General features: G+C 33.5%; 1 protein-coding gene across 1 annotated transcript in view; it reads right to left on the bottom strand.

The window, feature by feature from the left end:
- Positions 1-379: 379 nt before the first annotated feature.
- The window catches only part of LOC118186182 (peroxisomal trans-2-enoyl-CoA reductase-like), a 96,222-nt gene continuing 72,452 nt past the window's right edge, over positions 380-24,149 (bottom strand). Inside the window, exons 7-8 of the mRNA XM_085809795.1 lie at positions 18,094-18,208; positions 380-1,075 (exon numbers count right to left, since the gene is read on the bottom strand). Of these exons, the coding sequence (XP_085665921.1) occupies positions 1,023-1,075; positions 18,094-18,208 (168 nt within the window). The 3' untranslated portion in view covers positions 380-1,022. The remainder of the gene's footprint in view (positions 1,076-18,093; positions 18,209-24,149) is intronic.

The raw sequence follows: 24,149 nt of genomic DNA, 5'->3' as shown, positions 1-24,149 counted from the left end.
GGCTATTCGCCTGGATTTCACAAGATTGTTTTTTCCACCACTCTTATTTGTACATATTCCACTCAAGAGACGCACTTATGGCTGAAAACTTTAAAAATTAGTCGTTTAAGACATTAATAAGAACTTTTCAGATTGAAGTATAACTGCAGATATCTTGTTTATTTTATTTTTTGCAAATATATAAAAACTAGAAAGAGGAAACAAAAGAAATGCTTTTTTTTTAAACTTATTTTTCAAAGCAGCAAAACAGATAAATTGCTACACCAGGAAAGAAACTACCAGCACAAAAATTAAAAACTAAAATTATTAATTCAATAACAGAGCACTGAACATAAAATGAAAGCTTTTGAAAGACATTTCAATAAGTGGAGGAATAAACTCCATCAAAATTTGCTTTATTTCTAATTTTCCTTTTTAACATCATATTTTTATGTGTAAAACATAACTTTAAGTGAATTTATTCATCTACAACTATCTAGAAAGTCTAAATTAACAGCCTATATAAAGTACTTCAGGAAGGAGAAAGGCAACAATTTATTTAAATCAGGATAACATTAAATTCTATAAAATGACAAAAAAAAAATTTTCTTCAATTTTCATGAAATATACAAAAAACAAACAATCAAGCACTTTGAAAACAGTACTCAAAAATGTAAAATTCATGATTATTAAACTTTATAATTTTTCTTAATAGCCAAAGTATCTATATATTACTGTTTTTAATCTACAGTATTTTTGAAATATAAATAATATGATTGTCTTTAATCTACTGTCAGTTCACTGCAGAAACTTACAAAAGTAACAAACACATGATCAAATATATATGCACACAATGTAAAAGTATATAAAGCATTCTGAAGGACAAAAAAATATGTGTATAAAATCATTTTAAATGAATGCATATAAATATTTTCAAGAATAGTCAACAAAGCATAAAACTGTAAATTTCAGGTTCTGTGTCTTCCTTATTTTGTTCAATTTCATATAGAATATTTATTTAAAAACAATATAAAACTGAATTTTCACAGTTTAGACTTTTTGCTTTGATCCATAAATGATGGAAGGTTACTGTGCTCTAAAAAGGAAGAAAAACATTTTTTAACTAATAGTGTGGAATTGTTTGCTTATTACATAAATACAATATTTATTGACAACCAGTCCACATAAACAAAAATAAAAAAGCTTAACGGATATTAAAACAACAAATGAATTGTATCAATTATATAAGCTAGCTAAAATAATTAATTCTTTCCTCATACAGAATAAAAATTAACCATTACATGCAGAAAAATTGTGCTTATCTTACACATATCACAGCATATCTGAAAAACGTGAATTTTTGTTTATGAAATACATTAGCTTTCCTCTAAAAAGAAAGTGCAGAAACTACAAAGCAGAGCACAGTGAACACCAGTTTGATGATATTCAGAAAAAAATATTTCCCCAAAGAAACTTTAATTTCTTAAGAATAATTCATATTAAATAACCCATTTTCATAATAATTCAGAAGAAATGTTTTTAACAAACTATGTATGAAAAAAAATAATCTACACTGCTGGCCATAACATTGCTACACCAGGAAAGAAATTAAACAGCAGAATGAATTTTATTGTATATATATACATTATAATGGGAGGAAGACATGATTAAATTTGTAGTTGGTTTGGGGGTCATAGAATGCAGAATTTAGTACACAGAGTTGCTACCAAGGGCAGCAAATATTGCTGTAATCCAGCTAGGCATTGAGTCGAACTAAACTTGGATAACAATAGCAGATATGAGTACTTCATTCCATGCGTCTTCAAATCTGTGCCAGATTTCATCAATTGTAGAGGCTGGAGAGTGATGCCCATGAATCTCTAGGCAACCTATAAGATATTCTCAATGGGAAGATATCCAGAGAACCAGTTGGTGAAACCATCAGTTGAACACCCTTGAGGAAGGTCATAGCACAGAAAACATGTGGTCATGCATCATCTTGTTAAAAGATGGTGTTACACTGGTCTTAAAGATATGGCATAGCTAAAGGCCTGAACACATGATAAATGCAATGCCGGCTGTCTGCATTACTGACTATGTGAACGAGAGGTGGTGGTAGTAGACTGGTGCATAACCAGAAACGATATATTTGCCAAACACATGATCAAGTTGTATGAACAGCTTCCATACCAACACAAGTTAACTTGAAACACAAATTTAAAACAACAAATTGCTGAGTTATAAAATCCAAATAAAGTAATCAAATGATGAACGCTAAGACAAATAAGTATATAAAAAACTAAGCAAATGATAGCCATCAAACAATGAGACATATTAAAAATACACAATAATAAAAACTAAATCAAATTAAATAATAAAGATCTATTTCTTTTACGTACTGAAAAAAAATATTGACCTCTTTCCCAATTATACAGTCAACAGACAAGTCACACTCATTAAAATGCTTTAAGTCTATTAAAAATTGGATACTCTATTAAAAATGACATACAGACAGAATACTATTACAGCTGAAACAAACTCGCTCACTCTCTGCTTTCAGAAGATAATTGTGAATGCTTTGGGAGTGGCCAATTCGAATACAAGTTAAAAGGAATTCTTCCCTCCAGGTTCTAGTATTTTCCCAAAGTCGACTCTAGGTCTCACACTTTGGATTCTTCAACTTTAGCTGTAATATTTGCCAAACTGTTACATTTCATTCCTACATGCCTGGAAACCCAGCATGAAAAATTTGCTACCCACAGTTACTTAGGTTTTTATTCAACTTATTTCAATTACAACTAGATTCTGGGTGTCAGAGAATGTTTCTAAACTTTTAAAGCACTAAAGGAGTCATAAAAATAATAAACTTTCTTTTGCAATGCCTAGATATAGATAAAGGAACATGATAAATTACAGTTAATTCAGATGTCAGATTTGAATCATTATCATGCAATTATCTTTCCACCATATGATTTTCAAACACGAATGACATTCCAACATGGCCAATTGCTTTCATTCCATATGATTATGCAGGAATATAATTACTGCATCTATATATACACTCTAAGAAAAGTTGCTGATAAATGATCTTATTAGTACTTTTTTAATAAGATAACTGAAAACATCAAGAAGCTGAATTTGCAAATTTCTCAAGATGGAATTTCAAAATGTTTCACTAATGGCATGTCTAAGTGAGACATGCAGTATTCCTCCACTAGTGAGTGAAAAGAAAAGGTTCTCTGGTAAAGAGAAGGTAAGAATACAAGATTGCCATGCTTCAAATAAGGGGTAACAGATGTCATCAAGCAGAACTTTATAAGGATGGTTCAACTGTCGTAATACTGGAAAGACAACTGTTCATATCTTAACTGGAGTGGCGATTCGTAACAGTCCACATACAAGCTTGAGATGTTCTGACGGCTCCAGAACAAATCTGCTAAGTCTGACAATGCAGAGGACCTAACTTCAATGAAATTGAATATCAGGCCAAACCATAAACAACTAAGCTATAGTCTAGTCTAGAGAGTACAACAGCTCTATAAATGCAAAGCACTTATTCACACCCACGCCCCAGGAGGTGTTTGCCATGACTTAAAAAATATTTAGTGTTTTGAAATACTTCTTCCTCAAGTACAGGACATGGAGTATAATGGTCAGCTTTTGGTCGAGTATCACTCCTAAAAACTTGACTTCAGATATGACAGGAATTAATGACCCTTGAAGCTGAAGCTCAGGCTAAGGATGCAGATTTTGCGTTCAGCGGAAGTCCATGCAGCCTTTTGTTTTAAAAAGATAATCCATATTTTTCTGACAATTTCTCAATCCTGTTAAGGATGATCTGCAACTGCCTCTCCACAGATCTCAGATCTGTACCACAACAACTTATTTGTAGGTCATCAACATTAAAATAGTACTTATTTTTAACTAAACAAAGTAATATTTGCCTTGAGGTACATCCTCTTCTTGTTCATATACATTTGAGAAAACAGAACCAATCCTCACATGAAAAGTTCTAGCCCTAAAAAAATTCTGTATGAAAATCGATTGCAACACAAGCCACAGGTACAAAGATTTCACAATGTGCCATATTTCTAAGTCTTATCATACGCTTTCTCTATCTCAAAAACAACAAGGTGGTTTCTTCAGAGGAAAGCTTTATGGATAGTTATGGCTTTTTTCTAAAAGGAATATTATAGATAGTTGTTCTACATTTATGGAAACCATTCTGGTTTGGAGAGATTACATCGTTTTTCTGTAGGTAATAGACTAAGTGACAGTTTATCATTTTTTCAAATTTGCAGATGCAACTAGTTAGAATGACGGGCCAATAGTTCGAGGGATTCTTCAGCTCTTTGGTAATGACAAGAGCATTCTTCCACACACTGGGAAAGGAGTACTCCTTCCACAATCAATAGTAAAGATATAGAAAGGCAATCAATGACATAGAGGAAAGATGCTTCAGCATTTCATAACAGACACCATCTGGAACAGACTACAGTATAAGTAAGTCTATAATAAGTTTAGCTCAAGCATAGTAAAATCACTATTATAAGGTCCCAGTTAGAAGAGCTGAAAGATATGAGAAATTTCTCTGAGCAGAGTTTGACAGGAGATGCTGGGGATAGTTGCTGCCGGTAGAAACAGCAGCAAAGATCTCAACCAATAACATCTGCAATTTCTTCCTGTGGTGCTAATTACTCGGCCATCTTTTTCCAAAAGCGAAAGTGCACGATAATTATACACGACACATCATATCCTCTTACTCGGACTGGAGGACACTGTTGATGACACATAGTATATCCATGAGTCCCTCTGGCTCTTTCATCATACTTTTCTTGTATTAGCATTTGCTTTTTTAAAGGTTAAGAGGTTTGACAAAGTGGGATACTTACAAAAAATTTCCTAAAATTTTGGCATTCAGGGTTCCACCATGGGGTACTTACATATTAATACATCGCACTTACGTATTAACACCACCACAGCAGAAGTTGTGCTGATGCACCAATAAAGAGCAATCCTGTTGTTCGCACGCAATTAACTTTTGGATTCCTTTTTGCCTTGTTGTTTGCTGATTTTTTAGTGCTACGAAAATGTGTCTTTGGGATTTGCCAAACACAGAAAAAGATGCAATTTTATTTTTTCAGGAGCGAAATATTTTACCCCCCCCCAAAAAAAAGAAAATGTACAAATTCGCATGATATGAAACTTTATTTTGGTAAAAGTATGTTTTGGAAATGTAATTTAAGACAGTGTGATAAGCAAGTGGGACTTGAAAAGACAACTGGTTTGAAGAAAGCAGAATTCCATTTGTTCAGCTTTGACATTCATATACTGCTGGTGCAAGGAGTTGATGTTGATTAAATTTTGTGAAAAGCAACTTGATTTATCGGATAAAACTGTTATAGACTGGAACAATTACATGGGTGAATTATGTGTCTTGGATATGATGAATAAACCAAACAAGAAGGTATGTCGACCAGATTGCATTGTGGAAATTGATGAAAGTTTGTTTACTAAGTGAAAAAATAATTGTGGTCGTGTATTACCCGAACAGTGGGTGTTTGGTGTAGAGAGACGAAAGATTCGTTTGTTGTCACTGTTCCTAATAGACCTGGCTTTACCCTTCTTAATAAAATTATTGAAAAGATTGCAGATGGTAGCACAATTTATTCTGACAGTTGGAAAGGTTACCACACAAATAGAATAGAAAAAGAAGGATTCCTACATGCTAAAGTTAATCAAAAATAGAATTTCCTGATACAGGAGTTGATACACAAACAGTGAGAGAATGTGGAGCAGTGCTAAATGGAGAAACAAAAGACATAGGAGGACAGCGAGACATCATTTAGAATCTTATTTAGCAGAGTTCATATGGCAACAGCATCTGGTCAAAAAAATAGAGACTGTTTTTAATCTATGTTAAACTCTATATCGGCTCATTTTCCACCGAAATCCGACTGACTACTTTGATTTTAACTAAAGTGTTTTGATTTTTGAAAGCGCTTTGATTTTAAATAAAGTGTTTTAAATTATGATTTGTCGCAAAAATTTTAGGTGTAGATTGGTGGCACTTAAAAACCTCCAAATCTGCAACTGCGGTGGCATTAACACGTAAGTACCCACCATGGTTTTGAATATTTTCATAACTTTCTTGATGTCACTGGTATAGATGCTTTAGCTATCAGCATTACAATATCAGTAACAGCTTTCGCTGCATCATTGACAAACACATTTTTTATTATTTCTTCTGTGAGCTCTGCAAGAGATGAGAAGAGTTCCCAATCTGCCCTTTTAAGTAGTATAAATCATGGAGATCTTGACATGGGATTGGCTCCTTCTTATGCAAGAAATACAAAAATCGGGAAAATGATCACTGTTATACGAATCATTCCCAACATGAAAAATGCAAAAGGGCAACAAAAGTGAACAAATGGCAAGATCATGAGCATGAAAAGTCCTTGTAGGCTCATGGAAGTAGGTATAATGTCCATTATTGAGGAGACAAAGTGAATGAACTTTCAATCATTACCTTCATTTATCTACCTCGGGGATTAGTATCCTTACTCCCCCAGAGTGAACTACGGCCATTAAAGTCTATGATAAAAGGTTCAGGTAGTTGCTCTATTAAAATATCCAAATCCCTTTGATCAGTGTGGAGATTTGAAGGCAAATAAACTGAAAAAAGGGTTCTCATATTTATTTGGATGGCAACAGCTTGGAGGTCTGTAATTAAATAAATTGAACTGCATGGGTAGTTTAGTAAGGCAACGAATATTACGCCTCCATTGACATGTTCATTGTAAATTTTGGACTGGCTGTTTATTGTGTATTCACTGTCTGAGTGGCAACGGACTTGAGAAATTTTACTGCGCTTGCGTAAGATTAAGACTTTTTAGACTGTGACTCTGCTACTAATTTTCTTGCCTAAGCATAAGGCATATTTTGAGTTATTTTAATATTTTAACCTCCTTCAGATTTCTACTTTGGGCAAAGCTGACAGAAAGCTGTGTGCTCCACTTTACAAATTTGCACATAAGGGCTTGGCATTGCAGTTTCCACTGTCATAGCCTTCCACAGAACAATGTACACATGTAAATTTGCCATGACAGAACTTAAAATGGCCAAAGTGATGGCACTGAAAACATTGTAAGAGGTTAGGTATTTGAGGTTTTACAGAGCGGTGCAAATACCAGCCTAATACTTTTCGACAGATCAGACGAAATGAAAGTCCGGATTATGTGTTTCGTATTTACCTTCTTTGCACATCTTGATTTAGACAGCTCCAAGACAATTTCCTCTTCTGAAACAAAGAGAAGCTAAAATCTCGAACATAATTCTCCAACTGCAATTCAATAATTTTTATTTTGACACATCAACATTGGCTTCCACAAGTTTTCCTACTTTAAGATGGGTAGCAGATTGAACTGGAGAAATGGTTTCTATTAGAAGATCTCTAGAGTGCAACCATTTTATTATCTTTGACTCACCAATAATGGCCGGTATATACTACTTTCAATCAAGAATTTTGATATCTTTTGAAGATCGCCTTTACAGTTATTTATGACAAGAAATCTGGATAGAATTTCTCTACGTTTTGCATTCACACTTGTTTTTACTTTTTTTTTTTTTTTTTTTTTTTTGGATGGAGCAGAAATTTTATTTTGTTGATTTGAAAAGATCATATTGAATACACATAAAAATTCAGATCTGGTAGTCCCAACCACCACGAAGCCCAACAAGAGGACTCAGAATCCTGCACCAGGGCTCACTAGGTCTATAGACAAATTAAAGCCTCACAGTTGGCTTTCCCAAAAGCAAGTACTCCTGAAAGCTTATCCCCAAGCTGCCGACACAAGGATCAGAAAAATGGTCAATTGATACATATAAAAATAACAAAATGCCTCCCATTTAACTGAAGCAGAGGCCAAAGTAACATGGGGAGAGAACCCACAATCCTCCTTTCCAATGACATGGGTCTCCATGCATGAAAAACATGTGGGCAGTTTTCTCATCACTTCAAGACTAAAGACAAGAGATGTACCAGTTTGTCATGATGAGCCCAAACCTCTAAAGTGGAAAACCACAATGATAAAGGGAAGGAAAACGTTATCTAAGAGGAGGGGGATCAGAAAAGAGGTTAGATTACTGGGACTCCAGAATCTTACCAAGAAGATGAACCCCCAAAGAGGTGAACAAGAGGTGACCAGGATGTACATCAAAGGGCACACGATACCAACACACCAGGTGTTGGGCCCATGTTATGATGACAAATGCAAGTTAGCAATGTTTGTTCTTCTCAGTAACTCTACACGTGAATAGGTTAATCAAAACTGTATGCAAAACCAGGATTGATCTGACAGTATGACCAGGATGTCACTCCTATGTCAGTGTCATCACTTACTGCACCACCTTAGGCATGCTTGTCTCTGCTGCACTGTCAAGGAAAGCTGTAATAATGGCCACCGTGCTGACAGTCCACGATGATACAGATACTGTCACACTTGTCTATGCAGACACTTGTTAGTCCATATTTAAGCCAAGTTCCTGAGTCAAGGTACATAACGTGGCTGTACAATCTCACAAGGCCAAGCGGACAACATATCTAGCTTCTTGGGCATCAGCGACTCAAAGCATTGATTCCATAATTGCCTAACTGTCATAGGATACCAACCAACATGAGCAGCAATGTTACAGAATGATAAGCCACATTCACGATAGGCTGTGATCCTGCTGCATTCAAATTCTAATGCATGCTAGCACGAAATTCTTCTTACAAGAGGCATAATGCAGCCTTTACCCAAACAACCAGTACTCAAATATGATTTTCAAATAAGAAACTTGCAGTGTTGTCTTCCCATTTATACACAATGTAGATATCATTAGTCATGTGTGCCTTGTGCAAATGCACTGTAATGCTAATCATCTGCATATCCTAACATGCAGCACTTTCAATGCAAACTTGACAATTGTTACCTTCATGATGTAGCAATTTTAATGGTCAGCGGTGTATATTTCCAAAGAAGTCCTAAAATTAAAGAATAGAAAAGCCCTGAAATGGAAAGAATATTCATCCTAAAAAACATTACTAATTGGTAAGATTTACTTGCACAATAAACATCTTTACACATTCAGAAACAAAATCTTACTTTGTTTCATACATTTTGGAGATAACTGATAATTGTTTCTCAACATTGTTTCGATATTTTATAGAGTTTGTTTGGAAAAAGCTATAATTTCTATATATTCTTCCCTTTAAACTTTGGTTCCTTAATGGGAAATTTTAACATGCATTTCCTATATATGCACATCTGGACCAATCATTAATTTCACTATAGTCGAATGTTCCGTACAACTGAGTTCATTACACCCAAATCTGACAGTATTTTGCTTGGCAGATATTAGAGAATCTAAAGTTCCCTTAGCGAAATTGCAACTAAGTTGTTCTTTAATACATCTGTCGCATTCTTACAATGGTCAAGTCTTGGTATAAAACATACAACAATAATTTTATTTTTTGATGGTGATGCTTATGGTATATTACAGTTTCTTCAACATAAATTCTCATAATGGTCACCATTCTTTATAGTAAACACAGGAACTTAAAAGCACAATTCAAACCTTTTAAAGGTAGTTTAGGTGTGCAATAAAAGTTTTTGCCATGCAATATTGAATCATCATATTTGGGCATGGGGTTGGTCAGAGGGAGAACATAGATGTAGTATTTAATATCAATATTCTAACCATTCTACAGCTGGGTAAAAGTAAACACAATAAAATAATATTCTCGAAAAATGGACAATTCAACACTTGTTATATCTACAAAAATCTCCTTTTGCAAACAGACCCTCACAAACAAAATTATTATTTCTAACATCATCGATTATTTGGTTGAAAATGTTTCAGGGAGTAAAAAAACAGCATACAATTTTAATTCTATTACTTCTACAGTCACTTCAAAATAGCCTTTAGTGACTTAACACATTTACTAACTTCTTTATAGCATAATGTATGCACATTCAAAATAGTAATAAAAGACAAAAATACACTGGTGTGCAAAAATTAAGGACGAAGTTGAAAAATTAGCATATCAGCTGAACGAAGAGGCAGAGCGGACAGAAAGGCCAATCAGGAGATTAAGTAAGGTGATGTACGGTAGCACATGTGCAGATATGCAGGTAGACATAACGGGGGAGTGTCTGAGTAGTATAAAGCATGTTGTCAGCGTAAGATCAGTATTTCTGGCAAAGAGATTGCACGCCGTATAGCAGTTAAAATCACACCGAGTTGCTGCCTCAGCGAGAAATGGCGAATGCAATCTGTTAGATGACATCTGGATGCTTTTACCCGAGGTCGAATCATTGGGAAGTTGGAGGAAAGCCGCAGTGTGACAAGTGTGGCTGCAGAGTTCGGAATTGCTCACAGCATCGTTTCACGACTTTGGAGACAACTTCAAACTACAGGAACAGCTATCCGGGGGTTTAGTAGTGGTCGTCCACGAGGAACCACACCCGCAGATGACCGGTATATTGCCTTACAGGACAGAAGAAACAGGCGGCAGACAGTGGGAGAAATCGCTAGACACACGACACAGGCGACTGGATGACCGATATCGCATTTTACTGTGGCCAGAAGACTGCACGGTGGTGGTCTGTTTGCACGACGCCCTGTACAGTGTGTACCTCTAACGCCTGCCCATCGGAGAAGGCAATCTCCGTGGTGCCAGGAACACCGGAATTGGAGAGACAATGACTGGGGACGAGTACTCTTTACAGATGAAAGCAGATTCAGTCTGAGTAGCGATTCTCATCGCATACTCATCTGGAGAGAGCGGGGAAGCCGCAATCATCCCTCGAACATCATTGAAAGGGACAGGTATGGAGGTGGCGGTGTTCTCGTTTGGGGAAACATCATGCTTGGTAGTCGTACAGACCTTCACATCTTCGACGCAGGTTCAGTCAACGGGACCCGTCATTGTAACGAGATTCCTCTTCCATATGTGCTTCTTTTTAGAGGCGCTATGGGTCCGCAGTTCCTTTTCATGGACGGCAATGCACCATGTCATCGCACAGTAGCAGCCGAACAGCTTTTAGAGAGTGTGGATAATGAACATATGGATTGGCCGGCACGATCTCCGGATCTCAATCCCATCGAGCATGTATGGGATTTTCTAGGCAGACGCTTGTACCTTACCACCAGTAACGATTCCGGAGCTTCGATTGGTGCTGCAAGACGAATGGGTAGCAATGCCTCAACAACTCATTGACACCCTCATTCTCAGCATGGGCAGACGCTGTGAAACCTGCCCAGCAGTCAAGGGAGATCATATCCCCTATTAAAGACCGGATGTTTCTTGCTGGGCACCCATCACAGGGATGTTTCGGCCTTCAGTAGCATTGTGCTCCATGCTACTTTTTCAATAAAGCTTCTTTTTATCCCTCTGATTTCTCTTTCAGTAAGTGTTGCTTACATTACTCATGTCCTTACGTATTGGGGATCTTACGGTATTAATTATGTTGATTTGGAAAGCTTTTGTTCAAAGTTATATTGAAAAAACCGTCTCGTCCTTAATTTTTGCACACCAGTGTATATCTTCTTTACTTTAAGTAATACATATCAAAAGAAGAAAAAATGATGATATGCAAATAATAAAATGTTCAAGCAAAAACATGGTAATATGCATCCCACCAAAGAGCACTAACACTAATTGCAGGAAAAATATTTTAACATGCTCAATAATTAAAATATATTCTCTTTAAGTGGCCAACCCAACTTCAGCTCATCAAGACCACTCTGGTTCTTTATATCACAAATGAACTGGAGTCATCGCAATGCTATTGCTTATTTTTGCTTTTGTGGGATGCAATGAACGAGATTCTGTCTTCCTTAAATGCTCCCAGCTTTAACTGTGGATAGTTGAACTGATTTTTCATATTTAAATTATAATATATTTTTTCAAGTTCCAAAGATGGTGGCATTTTGTCGAGTCTTAGAATCAACGTTTTATGCAAACAATACGTATATAACAGAGGGCCTTAACTGGGAGGGGATTTCATAGTTTCAGGGTGTAATGCAGTCAGCCTTTTACTGATGTATTGAGTATTTATTTTAAATTTCTGAATATAAAATCCTGTTTGTATTCAAGTTTTGGTATTTGGCAACCTTTTCTACACCTTTTCCTTGTTTAATTTATAAACTACATTAAAAATAGCCTAACTTTAATAAATATTGGGAAAAGAGAGGGAGGGAAGGATTGTGAAAGGGGTGCATGGGGCAAAAAAGGTTGAGAAATCCTAGTATATAACCAAATGTACAATGATGATCAACATTAAAAGATAATGACAAAAATACAATGTAACTGATAGTTAATGAAAAATTATTAATAGAAATTTGTACAAAAGCATTAGTTAACATAATGCTTGGCAATTGGTTATTTGCAAAATACTGAAATTTGTATTTATTAAAATTGGAAAATGATGGAAAAATTAAGTCACCTCTTATGGAAAATTTTCTCTTTAGTGTGACATACGGACAACTCGGACAGATAAGCATACCTCACATCTTGATTTCAGACTTTACCAAAATTTTGATCAAATCTCGTGGAACTGCATGCCACTCTCCCAAAAGTGCATTTTTCAGCTCCAGGAGGGTCCGGGTATGAACTTGGCAAGATAAAACTTGGTGCCCTAAAGCATCCCACACATGCTCAAGAGAATTCACATCCAGTGAGTAAGGTAGCCAATCCATTCAAGTGATATCTTCTGTTTGCAAGTATTCTGGCAGCACATATGCCCAAAGAGGCTGAGCATTGTCATTCATTAGCAAAAACTCTGGGCCAACAGTACCCCTAAACAGTCTAACTTCTGGTTTCAATACTTTGTCCACATATCTCCGAGAGGTAACAGAATCTCCTTGAAGTATATGCATCTCAGTGCGGCCACCTGTCATGCTTTCTCTCCAAACCTGCGGTCAAGGGATTAAACTGCGGTCAAGGGAATGAATATTTCATGAACAAAGGAAGGCAAATGTCATGTTCCTTCCTCTCTCCAGATTAAAAGGCATCTAGAATCACAGTTCAGACTATATCAGGACTCATCAGTAAAGAATACTTGGGCCCAATCATCTTGGCTTCATTGAACATGATATGCTCACTAAGCCACAATAAAGTTGAATAAGTATATTTTAGATGGTCATCAAGGGCTCCCGTCTTGATTATTTCAAGAAACACTATGGTTTCTTAACACTTTATATCACATTTAATTAATATTTTATTACTATTGGTACTATATATGTATAGATACAAAGTGTTTTAGCAAATCGGCTACAAACTTTCAGGAAAGATAGAGTACAACAACAATATTTGGCATGTCCTACTCCACGTGAAACTTTATGGTTCTTACTACAGGTCCACCCACCCCTCAGAACCAGACACGCCCCTCGAGAAAAGGTGGCGCACCACCTAGGATGTTCCCAGGCAGCACTGGTCGTTAGATTTGCTACCTAAGATAGAGTACACAAAGACAATTGGTAAATCACTTTACATTGCATGTTTGGATATGCTTTCCTGGAGCGGTAATGATGACACAAAACACAAGAAAGGAAGGACACGAACAGGTTCAGAAAACATGTTTATTATAGTTTCAGCATGATGGCATCCCCTCACATTACAGCTTTGATTTGCATCGTCACCTGAATGCAATTAAAAGGGGGAGTATATAAGGTATTTCTCCTGCTTTCTTAGCATGCCTTCGTAGTGTAGTGGTCAACACGCTCGATGCATATTCGAGAGGTCCATGGTTCGAGTTCCGGCAAGGGCATTGCTCATTTTTCATCTCCCCTGCTTCAAAATTACCTAATGTCTCTACAATGTTTTATATTGCCATATTTATAAAATTAAAAAAATTATGTAAAATAAAAAATCTAACTTATGCGTTGCCCCAATCCTCTACTTATATTCAAGAAAATTTGCTTGTTATAAAAATAAAACACAAAAGATTTGATTTCTGTATGGTAAAAGTTAATCAAGATATTTGATATTAAAGTCAGGGATAATATTTAGGGGATGTTCACAAATTAAATAGCAAAATGTTTGCAGTTATATGTAACCAAAAATAAAATATTAGTTTAGAAAAACATTTCTGGTGTTGATGGATTAGGTGATGAGCAATTTTGTGCAGATTTTTTTTTTTTTAAAGTTTTAATCAATATAATTTCTTTTTCAAAACGGAGATCTTATTGACAGACTGTTATAGAATCTGTGTTGTAGAAAACACTGGCAGACTTTAGTATTTTCATGTAGACAAGTCATAATATTATTTGCATTAATAAATATGAAAAATATTTGTAATTTAAAAAATTTTTTGTGCTGTTATCAGATTATGATTATTAAATTTTAAAAACTTCTTAGGAATTTAACAACATACTTTTACACTTAGTAAACTTTTAAATTACTTCATGAAAGTACTTTTTGCATATCAAATGTAACAAAATTATAAACTAAAGGCACTAGTAAATCACAAGACAGTATCAATGAGACACATTTGAGGATGGGAATCAACCTCAAATTATTCTAATTTGTTTATTAACTGATCAATCAAGAGTTTTATTTTTTATACAGCAAGTGCAAAATTTTGCTGAATGTAAAGACTGGAGAAACGTATAAAACATAGTATAGGAACTGAAAGAACATTTTCTTTAGTTAATATTGCTTAAATTCTTTAAAACGCTGAAATATTTTACATAAATTTAAAAACATACTATTACATGAATATTATATTTTCACACATTATATATTAGCCACTTTAATTATTATGAGAAATTTTAAAACAAGGAATATCACATAGTGCATTATTACATTCTTTGCAATACACTCTCAAGATATAGCCACTCATTATTTTGCAATATGCTTTAAGCAATAGAAATTGTCAAACCTAAGATGCTATGTTGTTGGAGGTGGTAAAAAATCTTAAGAATGTAATTGACACTTATGTCTAGCATCAGGTAAAAGATGTTCACTATTTACACTTGGAGGACTATAACTGGAAAATACACGTAGATGTAATTGAGCAGATATGAATCATATTCAGTATAAATAATCATGTTATCATCAAAATTACTAGAAAAATCTAGAAATTTTTTTAAAATGCCCTTGAACACTGTGTTATAAACCAAATTATCTACACTAGTCATCAGAATTAAAGTATAATGAGAAAAAATATGCTCACTAAGTTAATGTTGCAACCAATGCCCAATGCTGTAGTTATTTATGTTAATTAAATACAATACACAAAAGTGAACTTATCCGCATACGTTAGCACAGTAAATATACAAATTCTGTGATTGACAATGTGATGCGCAATAGACACATTTTGGAATTCCGGTCTGTTGTGATGCTTAAAAGTGAATGTGGTTTCTAAGAGTGATCAACATTCAGTAGTTATGGTGCAAAGGTATCATTTAAATAAAGGTCAAAATTGGTGAATAATTGGTAGAATTGGGGAAGGGTGAAAACAAATGGACGTCGCCCAAGATTTGAATATCCTTCAAAGTGTCATATCAAGAGTTTGGAGCTGCTTTTTAAGCACTGAATTAGTTGATAGGACTGCCCACTGGCAAAGTGACTAGCTCATCGCGCAGCTGCACCACAGGTCCGGGGTTCGATCCCCGGGCTGGGCAAGCTTGACTCAGCCTTTCACCCTTTAAGTAGGTCGATAAACTGAGAACCATTTTTGCTTGGGGACTAAATGCCAGGGTCCTGCGACAAGCTGACCACTTGCCCAGGGCATATGCTGATACACTCCGGAGCCAGTCAAGAAGGCCGTGGCCTACTGGAGCTGTTGCGCCACTGAGTTTAGCTTAGTTGATAGACAGTGTGGTCAAGGGCGACCAAAAGCAACAACTGCATAGGAAGACTGTTCTGTCATTGTCAGTTCGAAGAAACCGCAAAATAACTATAAGAGATTTAGTTTTAGAGCTTCAGGCTGCCACAGGAACTTGAATTAGGCATTTTACTGCTGCACAAAGGCTTAATGAGGTTGGACTGTATGTGAGAAAACCAGTGGTTTGTGTCCCACTCACTCCAGCTTCCAGAGGGTCCCGTTTAAACTGATGCTGTAGTAAGGACCATAAAGTTTCACGTGGAGCAGGACATGCCAAATATTGTTGTTGTACTCTATCTTTCCTGAAAGTTTGTAGCCAATTTGCTAAAACACTTTGTATCTATACATATATAGTACCAATAGTAATAAAATATTAATTAAATGTGATATAAAGTGTTAAGAAACCATAGTGTTTCTTGAAATAATCAAGACGGGAGCCCTTGATGGCCATCTAAAATATACTTATTCAACTTTATTGTGGCTTTAATCTTGATATTATAAGCAAACACTCTATTGAAACATGTATATTATTCTGCATGTTACAGTTTTTTGAATTTACACATTAATTATATTATAGTAAAATGCTGCAAGTAGTATAACTGCTTTATATATCTTTGAAAATAATATTCATGTTTGTCTACTAAGAAATTATTTGTACTGCCAAAAAAAGCACCAACAGAGGGCGAAAGCAGCTTAAAAAAAATATTTTTGATGTTGTTGCTATGACTTTGCGAGAGAGACACAGCTGTGTAAAAGTAATGCCACTCGCTGGCTGGGGCAAATTTGAAAAATTGTAGACATTTTGTATAGTTTTATGTAACCATAATAAAATGTTTATGTCCCGTTCATAGTGGTTTGGAGTATTGTTTCATTTTTATACTGTTTCCTTGCACAGAAGATAGCTTTGAGAGGAATCTAAATGCTGCCCCAGGTGAGTCACAGATTCTTTGTCTCTGTTAGTTTGGAATGCTTAATACCTAAAGTGGGTGAAAGAAGGTGTACTTTTTAGCTCGTTTTACATTTTAACCTGTACATTAGTTTCTATTTTATTATTTTATATTCTCTGACACTTTTAGCCTAACATAACATAAAGTACTGTAAAACGACATAAAAAAGAGAAATCTATCAATTTTAAAATTCTCAAATTGCGGCAATGATATCTGTCTCACAGGTGATAACTTGTAATGAAGCAGCACACACATCTGGTATGCCCATGAGGAAGTGGTAACGTGTGCTATGAGCAATCACTCACAGTATCCGACTGCTCTCTAATTATTAATTTTGATGAAATTTTCCAAAAATTTATCGTTACTTAATTTTAAAGCTTTTAGCTTCCAAAAACTACTTTTGTTTTGCCTCTTTTCATTCTATATTGTGAATCGGAAGCTGCTGTGTGAAAAGGTCGAAGTTGATGTTTAACTGGACACAGACAATTCAAAATATCTTTACACTGAGAATTTTTCATTTTGAATACTTTTTGTGATGTCCGAAAAAGATTTAAAAAACTTTCTGTTTAATATTAAGTGCTCAGGAGAGAGATTAGTTTTGCAATTTCAATTTCACATTTGGTAACATTTGTGTTTCATTACATTTATTTTTACATTACATTAAACCTATATTTTGAAAAACTTGATTTTTTCAACTTTTCTGTAACAAAAAACAACTATAATTAAAAATATTATTGTAGTAAATTTTTGTAACTTTCCACAAATATTCTATACAATATTGTGAATTAAATGGTGCAAAACCTTAGATTTATGTACATATTTAACATTTTTGCAAAGAGTTTTGTACATGTAAAGAAAGAAATGTCTCAAATAGCTAGTGCATGTGGTCCAACAGGTATATTTAATAAACATTTTACTTTGTCATTTAGATTTTAATCAATTTAATTCCTCACGACTTAATAAATATAGTGAAAAAAATAAAAGTAAAATATTGATCAATGTTTTTGGGGGGAACATATCTAGTAATCCTGAAATTTTAACATCTTTTTAACCCAAAATAAAAAAAAAAGTACAAATTATACTTTGATAATATATTTATCACCTATTTCTGTTATTTTTATGTAGCATTCTACTGGAATAACACCAATAATACATTTATTTGTTCTATTTTTCAAAATCTGTGTGTCAAACACATTTAGATACCTTTAGCTTTAATGTACACAATAGTCAATTAAATCAAAATTTGTATTAGTTCACGTAAAGCTATAAAGTCTTTAACCCAATAAACTAACCAGGTATTTTCCACATCAGAGGTGAATAAAGTCTTCCTCCTCCATCTACATGCAGAGTTTCGCCGGAAATAAAAGATGCGCCTGGTGATAGTAGAAAACATACTGCTGCAGATATCTACAAAAATACAGTTAAAAAAATATAACTCCGTTTTTTGAAACAAAAAGAATATAACTTTAATCTGCATGAGGAATATGATGCTTTCTTTTGCTACAATCTTATTAATATTTAGAGGCCAATATAGGCCTAAGTAATACATAAAAAAATCTTCATTCCTCAATATGTTTATTGGTCAAATAATTTTCAAACAACAATTTTTTTAAAATATAAAGTCACAAGTAAGAAACAGGAAAAACATTTTGAAGTTTCATATTTAGCTATTTGAATTATAATTCTCTTTACAGTTATGTTGTCAACATCATTACTTACAGAAAGAAATATGTTTGACAATACAATTCCAAGTCACAGTCAAGGAGCAATTACCTGGATCTTTAAGGTCTTGACATCTAGGTCCACCAAAGTATTACCCTGAGGGACTAGGCTATCACGGGATTGCTTGAAACAGTAACCCTTGACGGTATCCCTACTTTACTGCTTCTACTTATTTAAGCATAAAATTTATGAAAGTAAAGAAATGTACATTGAAAGTTACAGATTTTTAAAAAATGAGTGCTTTACACTGTTATTTACAAAAGTGCTTTTAATTTTTGCAACATATATGTGCACTGCATGAAACTACAATTCAAAAGGAAATAAATTTGAAAAAATTCATATTTCATTGAAACCAATCAATAGCTGAATCGATAAGTCCAGAGAGTAGTGGTAGTTCAATTCACATTCAAATTCTACTAAATGGCTAGTTACATGGTTGATTAATTAACAAAAATTATTGATGTTCAACAGTAATACAAGTCAGTTTTCTTCAGAATATCATCCACTAAGGTTCCTTTAGACAGATAGCAATTGTGTGCCGCATTCAACTAAAGAAACACATTTCAATGAATTTTCAAAAATGAAAAAAATTCAAAGTTCTTTTTCAAAATGAATTTCTAAATACAATCCAGGTCACACCATACCAAGAATCATTGTTTTGTTTTCAACTGTAAACTGAATTTCAGTGATATGAACTAGCACAACAGTTAACATACTATCAGTAGATAATTTAATAACTGCTCCTACTTTGCAAGAAAGAGAATTCATTTTTCAACACAGAATAGTACAGTTCAAAAAGTTCTGTGACCTACTTTTACAGGAATTTATAGATGATGGAATGACTATAAGGAATAAAGTTTGCTAATCATGTTTACCTCTTACTGCTAATACTGGGTTTACATTCACTGAAATTTATTTCCAATCATGCTTTCAATTAAAATTTTCTTGAATTTCAACATCAATGAAGTTAAAAGAATTTAGACAGATTAAGATTGCTGTTACCGAAGAAATGTCATCTCACAGATAATGATACTTGGATACTGGAGTTTAATATAAATTTCTTAGAAGTCTGCAAATTTAAATTGCATAAAATTGTTTTATTCACTGATAATGAGACTGTCTGATATAATAATTCTATTATAAGCCATGATACTACAATTTGCAAAGTTGTTAATGCCAAGAAAATGCATAAGGAAAAAATTCAAAAAACTAAAGAAACTAATAATACAAGCCAAACTTTCGTGTTTCCAAGAATTAAGCTATCCAAAATAATCATATTTATATGAAGTTTATTGACTTAATAATACTGCTAATTCTCCCTTGGTTAGTACAAATACTGTAAGTTCCTGTATGCACATCATCATCAATATAATGACAATATTGCTGGCAAGAATTCCCAATAAATATAAAGTAAAAATGCCACCCAGAATTATCAAGGATTCAATGTGCACCTGGAAACAAGGATACTTTTGATAGCATAGCAGCAACAATCACTCCGGTAAAATACCATAAAAAATAATTTTACTTTACATGTTTTTGATGTGCAAAACTCAAAGATCCTTCATTAAAATTTCAGATGTTAAAAGCATCAAATATAACAATATGCATATACAATATTCTCCAAAAGGACAAAAATTGTTGAGATAATCAAAACCCAGATTGAATTAATTGCATTGGGCAGCACTATTAATTACACTGATCAGTTAATCAAATGAAAGAAACAGCTTTCCTTAAGTTACTTTATCAGAAAATGACAAATCTAGATTGATAAACAATCTTACATATTTGCTTTGCTTAAAAAATCAAGGATAAGGTAGGTATGCGCAACATCATCACTGGAAGGATTTTCTTCAAGCATCATTAAGAAAGCAAACTTCTAAGAGATTTATTCTAATTAGACTGCAGTTTTACTTAAACCTGATTCCAAATGAAGAGTTTTGGTTTAGGAAAAAATTTTGATTACTACACAACTTCTGGAGCTAACTGAGTTTGTGGAGGAAGTTCTTTACAATAAACAATTTGCTGCATGCTAAAAAAAAGCATGGTGAAAGCATTCCATTGTATCTAGCACAAGAGGCATATTTAGAAATCAATGAAAATGGACTTTAGTTGGAAAATGATTAAGCTCACTAAGAACCTTGCTTAAGACAAGTTATACTTAAGTCCACCTTAAGACCTTACCTCCCTTAAGACAACATTAAATAAGGCAATGTCTCCTCTACATATCACAGCATTAAAGCCAGGATGCCTCAGGGTTCAAAATCTAGGCTCTATATTCTGTGGAACGTGCAGTACAGGATAAGATATTTTAAACTGAAGTATTGTGCAGTGAATAAAGAATTTGCATCAATAGAAGCAAATCACATTTATTATAATCAGAAAGAACAAAATTATCTTCCTAATGATCAATCAGTTATATCTGTTCAATAATATGGTTCCTAGAATCCCTAATGTGACCTACCTGGGGATCGTTACCAATCAGAGACTTACAAGGAATATGCATATAAAACAAACCATCGAAAACGCGAATTTCATCATCCATAAGTTTATCTCTCTGTTATGCGTGTACTCCAGTCTGAATCTAAACTGAAAATGATATGTTTATCCACCTTACCAGGTCTGTTATGTGTTACATCATTACAGCATGAATAACAGCTACTCATGCATATATTCATAAGCTCCAAGTAATTAAAAGCCATGTTCTGAAATTAATAACAAGTGCCTATACATACATCACGAACAGTCTCCTTCACAGAGATCTCAAAGTTGTTAGATTAAATTAGTGTCACTTTTGCATAATGAAACTCGTCAATGTCAAAAACAAACAAGCACCAAATGACACAATGGGGAGAGAGGCTTCTATCTATGTTTTCTAGATACAGAACTCATAAGAAGATTTTGTACTTGCATTATATTTGTCCTTCATTCTTTTCAGCATGTTATCTTATTTTATGGAATATACTCCTGATAATATTGCTTAACAAGTAAGCCTGAAACTATTTAAAATTATAAATGAATCTCTTGCAAGTTTCTTTTTCTTTCTTTCTTTTTTTTTTCTTTCAACATTTTGATTTAAATAATTGTAAAACCTGTTAACTTTGATTTGTATTCTATTTGTGATCTATCTGAGTTAAGCAAACTCTCTAACTTGTTAAATAAAGATTTCATAGTTATTCTAACTTATGATTCTTTAATAAAACTGTGCTAAATAAAGGATTGTGTACTCAGATGCTTAAACTGTGATAAATGCTTGACATATCAATGATTATGAGACTGAGTGATTTAATAAGCTTGAGAAGTTGCCCTTTTGGAAATGCCTCTAAAAGTTGAAATTATAAAATTGAAATGATATATTGTTGTAGGATTCCAGGGGCATAAAATATTAAAACTTCTTTATTGCTGAAAATATCAGTTACAAAATTTAAAATTATAAATGTAATAATGCCTATTCTAAAAGAATCAGTTTCTACAGAAAAGTTAACAGATGATTCTTCTTCAGTTTGGAAATTTAAAATAGAACAACTTCTAATTTAAAAAGGTTACGGAAGGTTATTATGATATATAGTTAAAAAACAACCATAAAGACAAAGCTTTAATATACCTAAACATATAGAATTCATAAATTATTCATGTTTTACACAGTAAATAAGCTAAAGCAGTATGGGAGTTGAAACCTGTTCACGAACGTGTAAATTTAACAAATAAATTGTTTCTTCTCAGAAAATGATATTCTAATAAATATAATGAAAGTTTCAAAACGTAAGAATATATCAAGGGAGTATTAGGATTGGCTGAAAAAGCTAGGCAGTATAGGCGAAGAAATTAAAGAAAATAACCTAATAGCAATTTTACTATGCTCCAAATTCTTACAACTCAATAATAACTGGAATAGAAGGTAAATCAGACAATGAACTGTCGCTAGATCATGTAATAAATTAATAGATGAGTTCTGTAGACATGTAGAAACTAAGAAAATTCAAAAATGTGATTCAGTTGCTTTAAAAGGCAAAAGCAAAGAGAAATCAAAATATAATGTTACACGATATAGCACTTGTTGTAAAAGAAATAATCACACAAGAAATGATAGCTTTCATTTAAAATACAATGCATGGACTCTACCCCCCCAAAAAAAAACGTAGATAACAGAGGAATGAGAAAATATTCTAAAAATTATAAAAGTAATGCATGACAAATGGAAAACACTCAAAACATAGAAAATATAAACATAAAAGAAGATAAAGAAAATAAATACCTTAGGAAGAGTAGTGCTAAAGGTGGAACATGAACATAAGTAAAAAACAGAAGAATTGGTTATCGACTCAGGATGCTCAACTCATATGACAAGTGATAAGAGCTTTTTTTTATCAGTTAAATGATTTGAATAAACAAATAGTAACTGTAGCAAATGGTGCTAAATTAAATTTGTGTGGTGTAAGTGAAGGCTATTTTAAAATTCAAAATATATATGGTCAGATAACACAAAATTAGAAAATGTATTGTATGCACACTGCTCAAAAAAAAAAAAAAAAAAAAAAAAGGCGACAGTCCTATATCTCCCGATCTACTGGGCCGATTGACAAAATTCAAATTGCGTTCTTCATGTCTCGAAAGCGCGACTTAGGATATATATTAGATTTATATATAGCACTATTCTAACATAGGTATTTTGACACAAAATAGGACCTTTCTGAAATAACATACCAATTTTTTTACATATTTCGATTCTACGACTCAAATTACGCCTAAATATGAAATTTTGTAAAATTTGGAGCGAAATTTACGGAGAAATTCACAAATTTATGTTGGCACTTTTTTGTCAGTTTGCGCCAAGAATACTTCACTTGGCGAAATTCTTAATATATGGCAACCTCGTTTCCTTTCCCGTGAGAGGAAAAAAAGTCACCATCGTTCCTTTTTTCCAAATAATATTCTTTATATTATATTTTTAATTATAACTTATTATTTTAAGTAATTTTTTCTTTTCAAATTTAATTTTAATTGCTTAAGTTGCATGGTTTTTTTCGAATAACTGTTTTAAAAATTTCTATTTACCTACTCGAACTGCGTAAATAAAGGTGCAGCGTTTATTTTTTTTTTTCAAATAGTTTTCTTTATATATATATTTTTGTCATAGTTATTATTTTAGGTAATTTTTAAATTCTTATACTTTTATTTTAATTGTTTGTGTTGCATTGTCTCTTCAGATAATTCTTTTAAAATTTTCTATTTATTCCTTCGAACTGAGCATTTTAAATATATTTATTAATATAAATTTTCCAGAATTTGATTTTATTTATTTGAATTGCGTTTCTTTCGGAGGAATACTTTGTAACCCAGACTACGATGCATTTGAAAACTGCATTTATTAAAAGAGAAAATACAGTAAAGCATAGTTAACACGCCTTTCAAAGTTCCGTTCAGAAAAGATATATATAAATAGGAGAGATGTATAACCGACATTTTAACTTAGGATGACTTGCATACACTGCTTTAAACAGTTTTACAATTGTGCCCATTGCTTTACACAATTTTATCCTACATTTGGTTTCTTAAATGTTATTCATATTTTAGACAAATATTTTATTTTTGAAATCGTAAGAATCAAATATCATAATATTAAAAAGTT

The sequence above is a fragment of the Stegodyphus dumicola genome, chromosome X2 (assembly GCF_044657685.1).
Source record: "Stegodyphus dumicola isolate Sdum_Otavi_A_Nest chromosome X2, ASM4465768v1".
Lineage (NCBI taxonomy): Eukaryota > Metazoa > Arthropoda > Arachnida > Araneae > Eresidae > Stegodyphus > Stegodyphus dumicola.
This window is presented reverse-complemented; position numbering and strand designations above follow the sequence as displayed.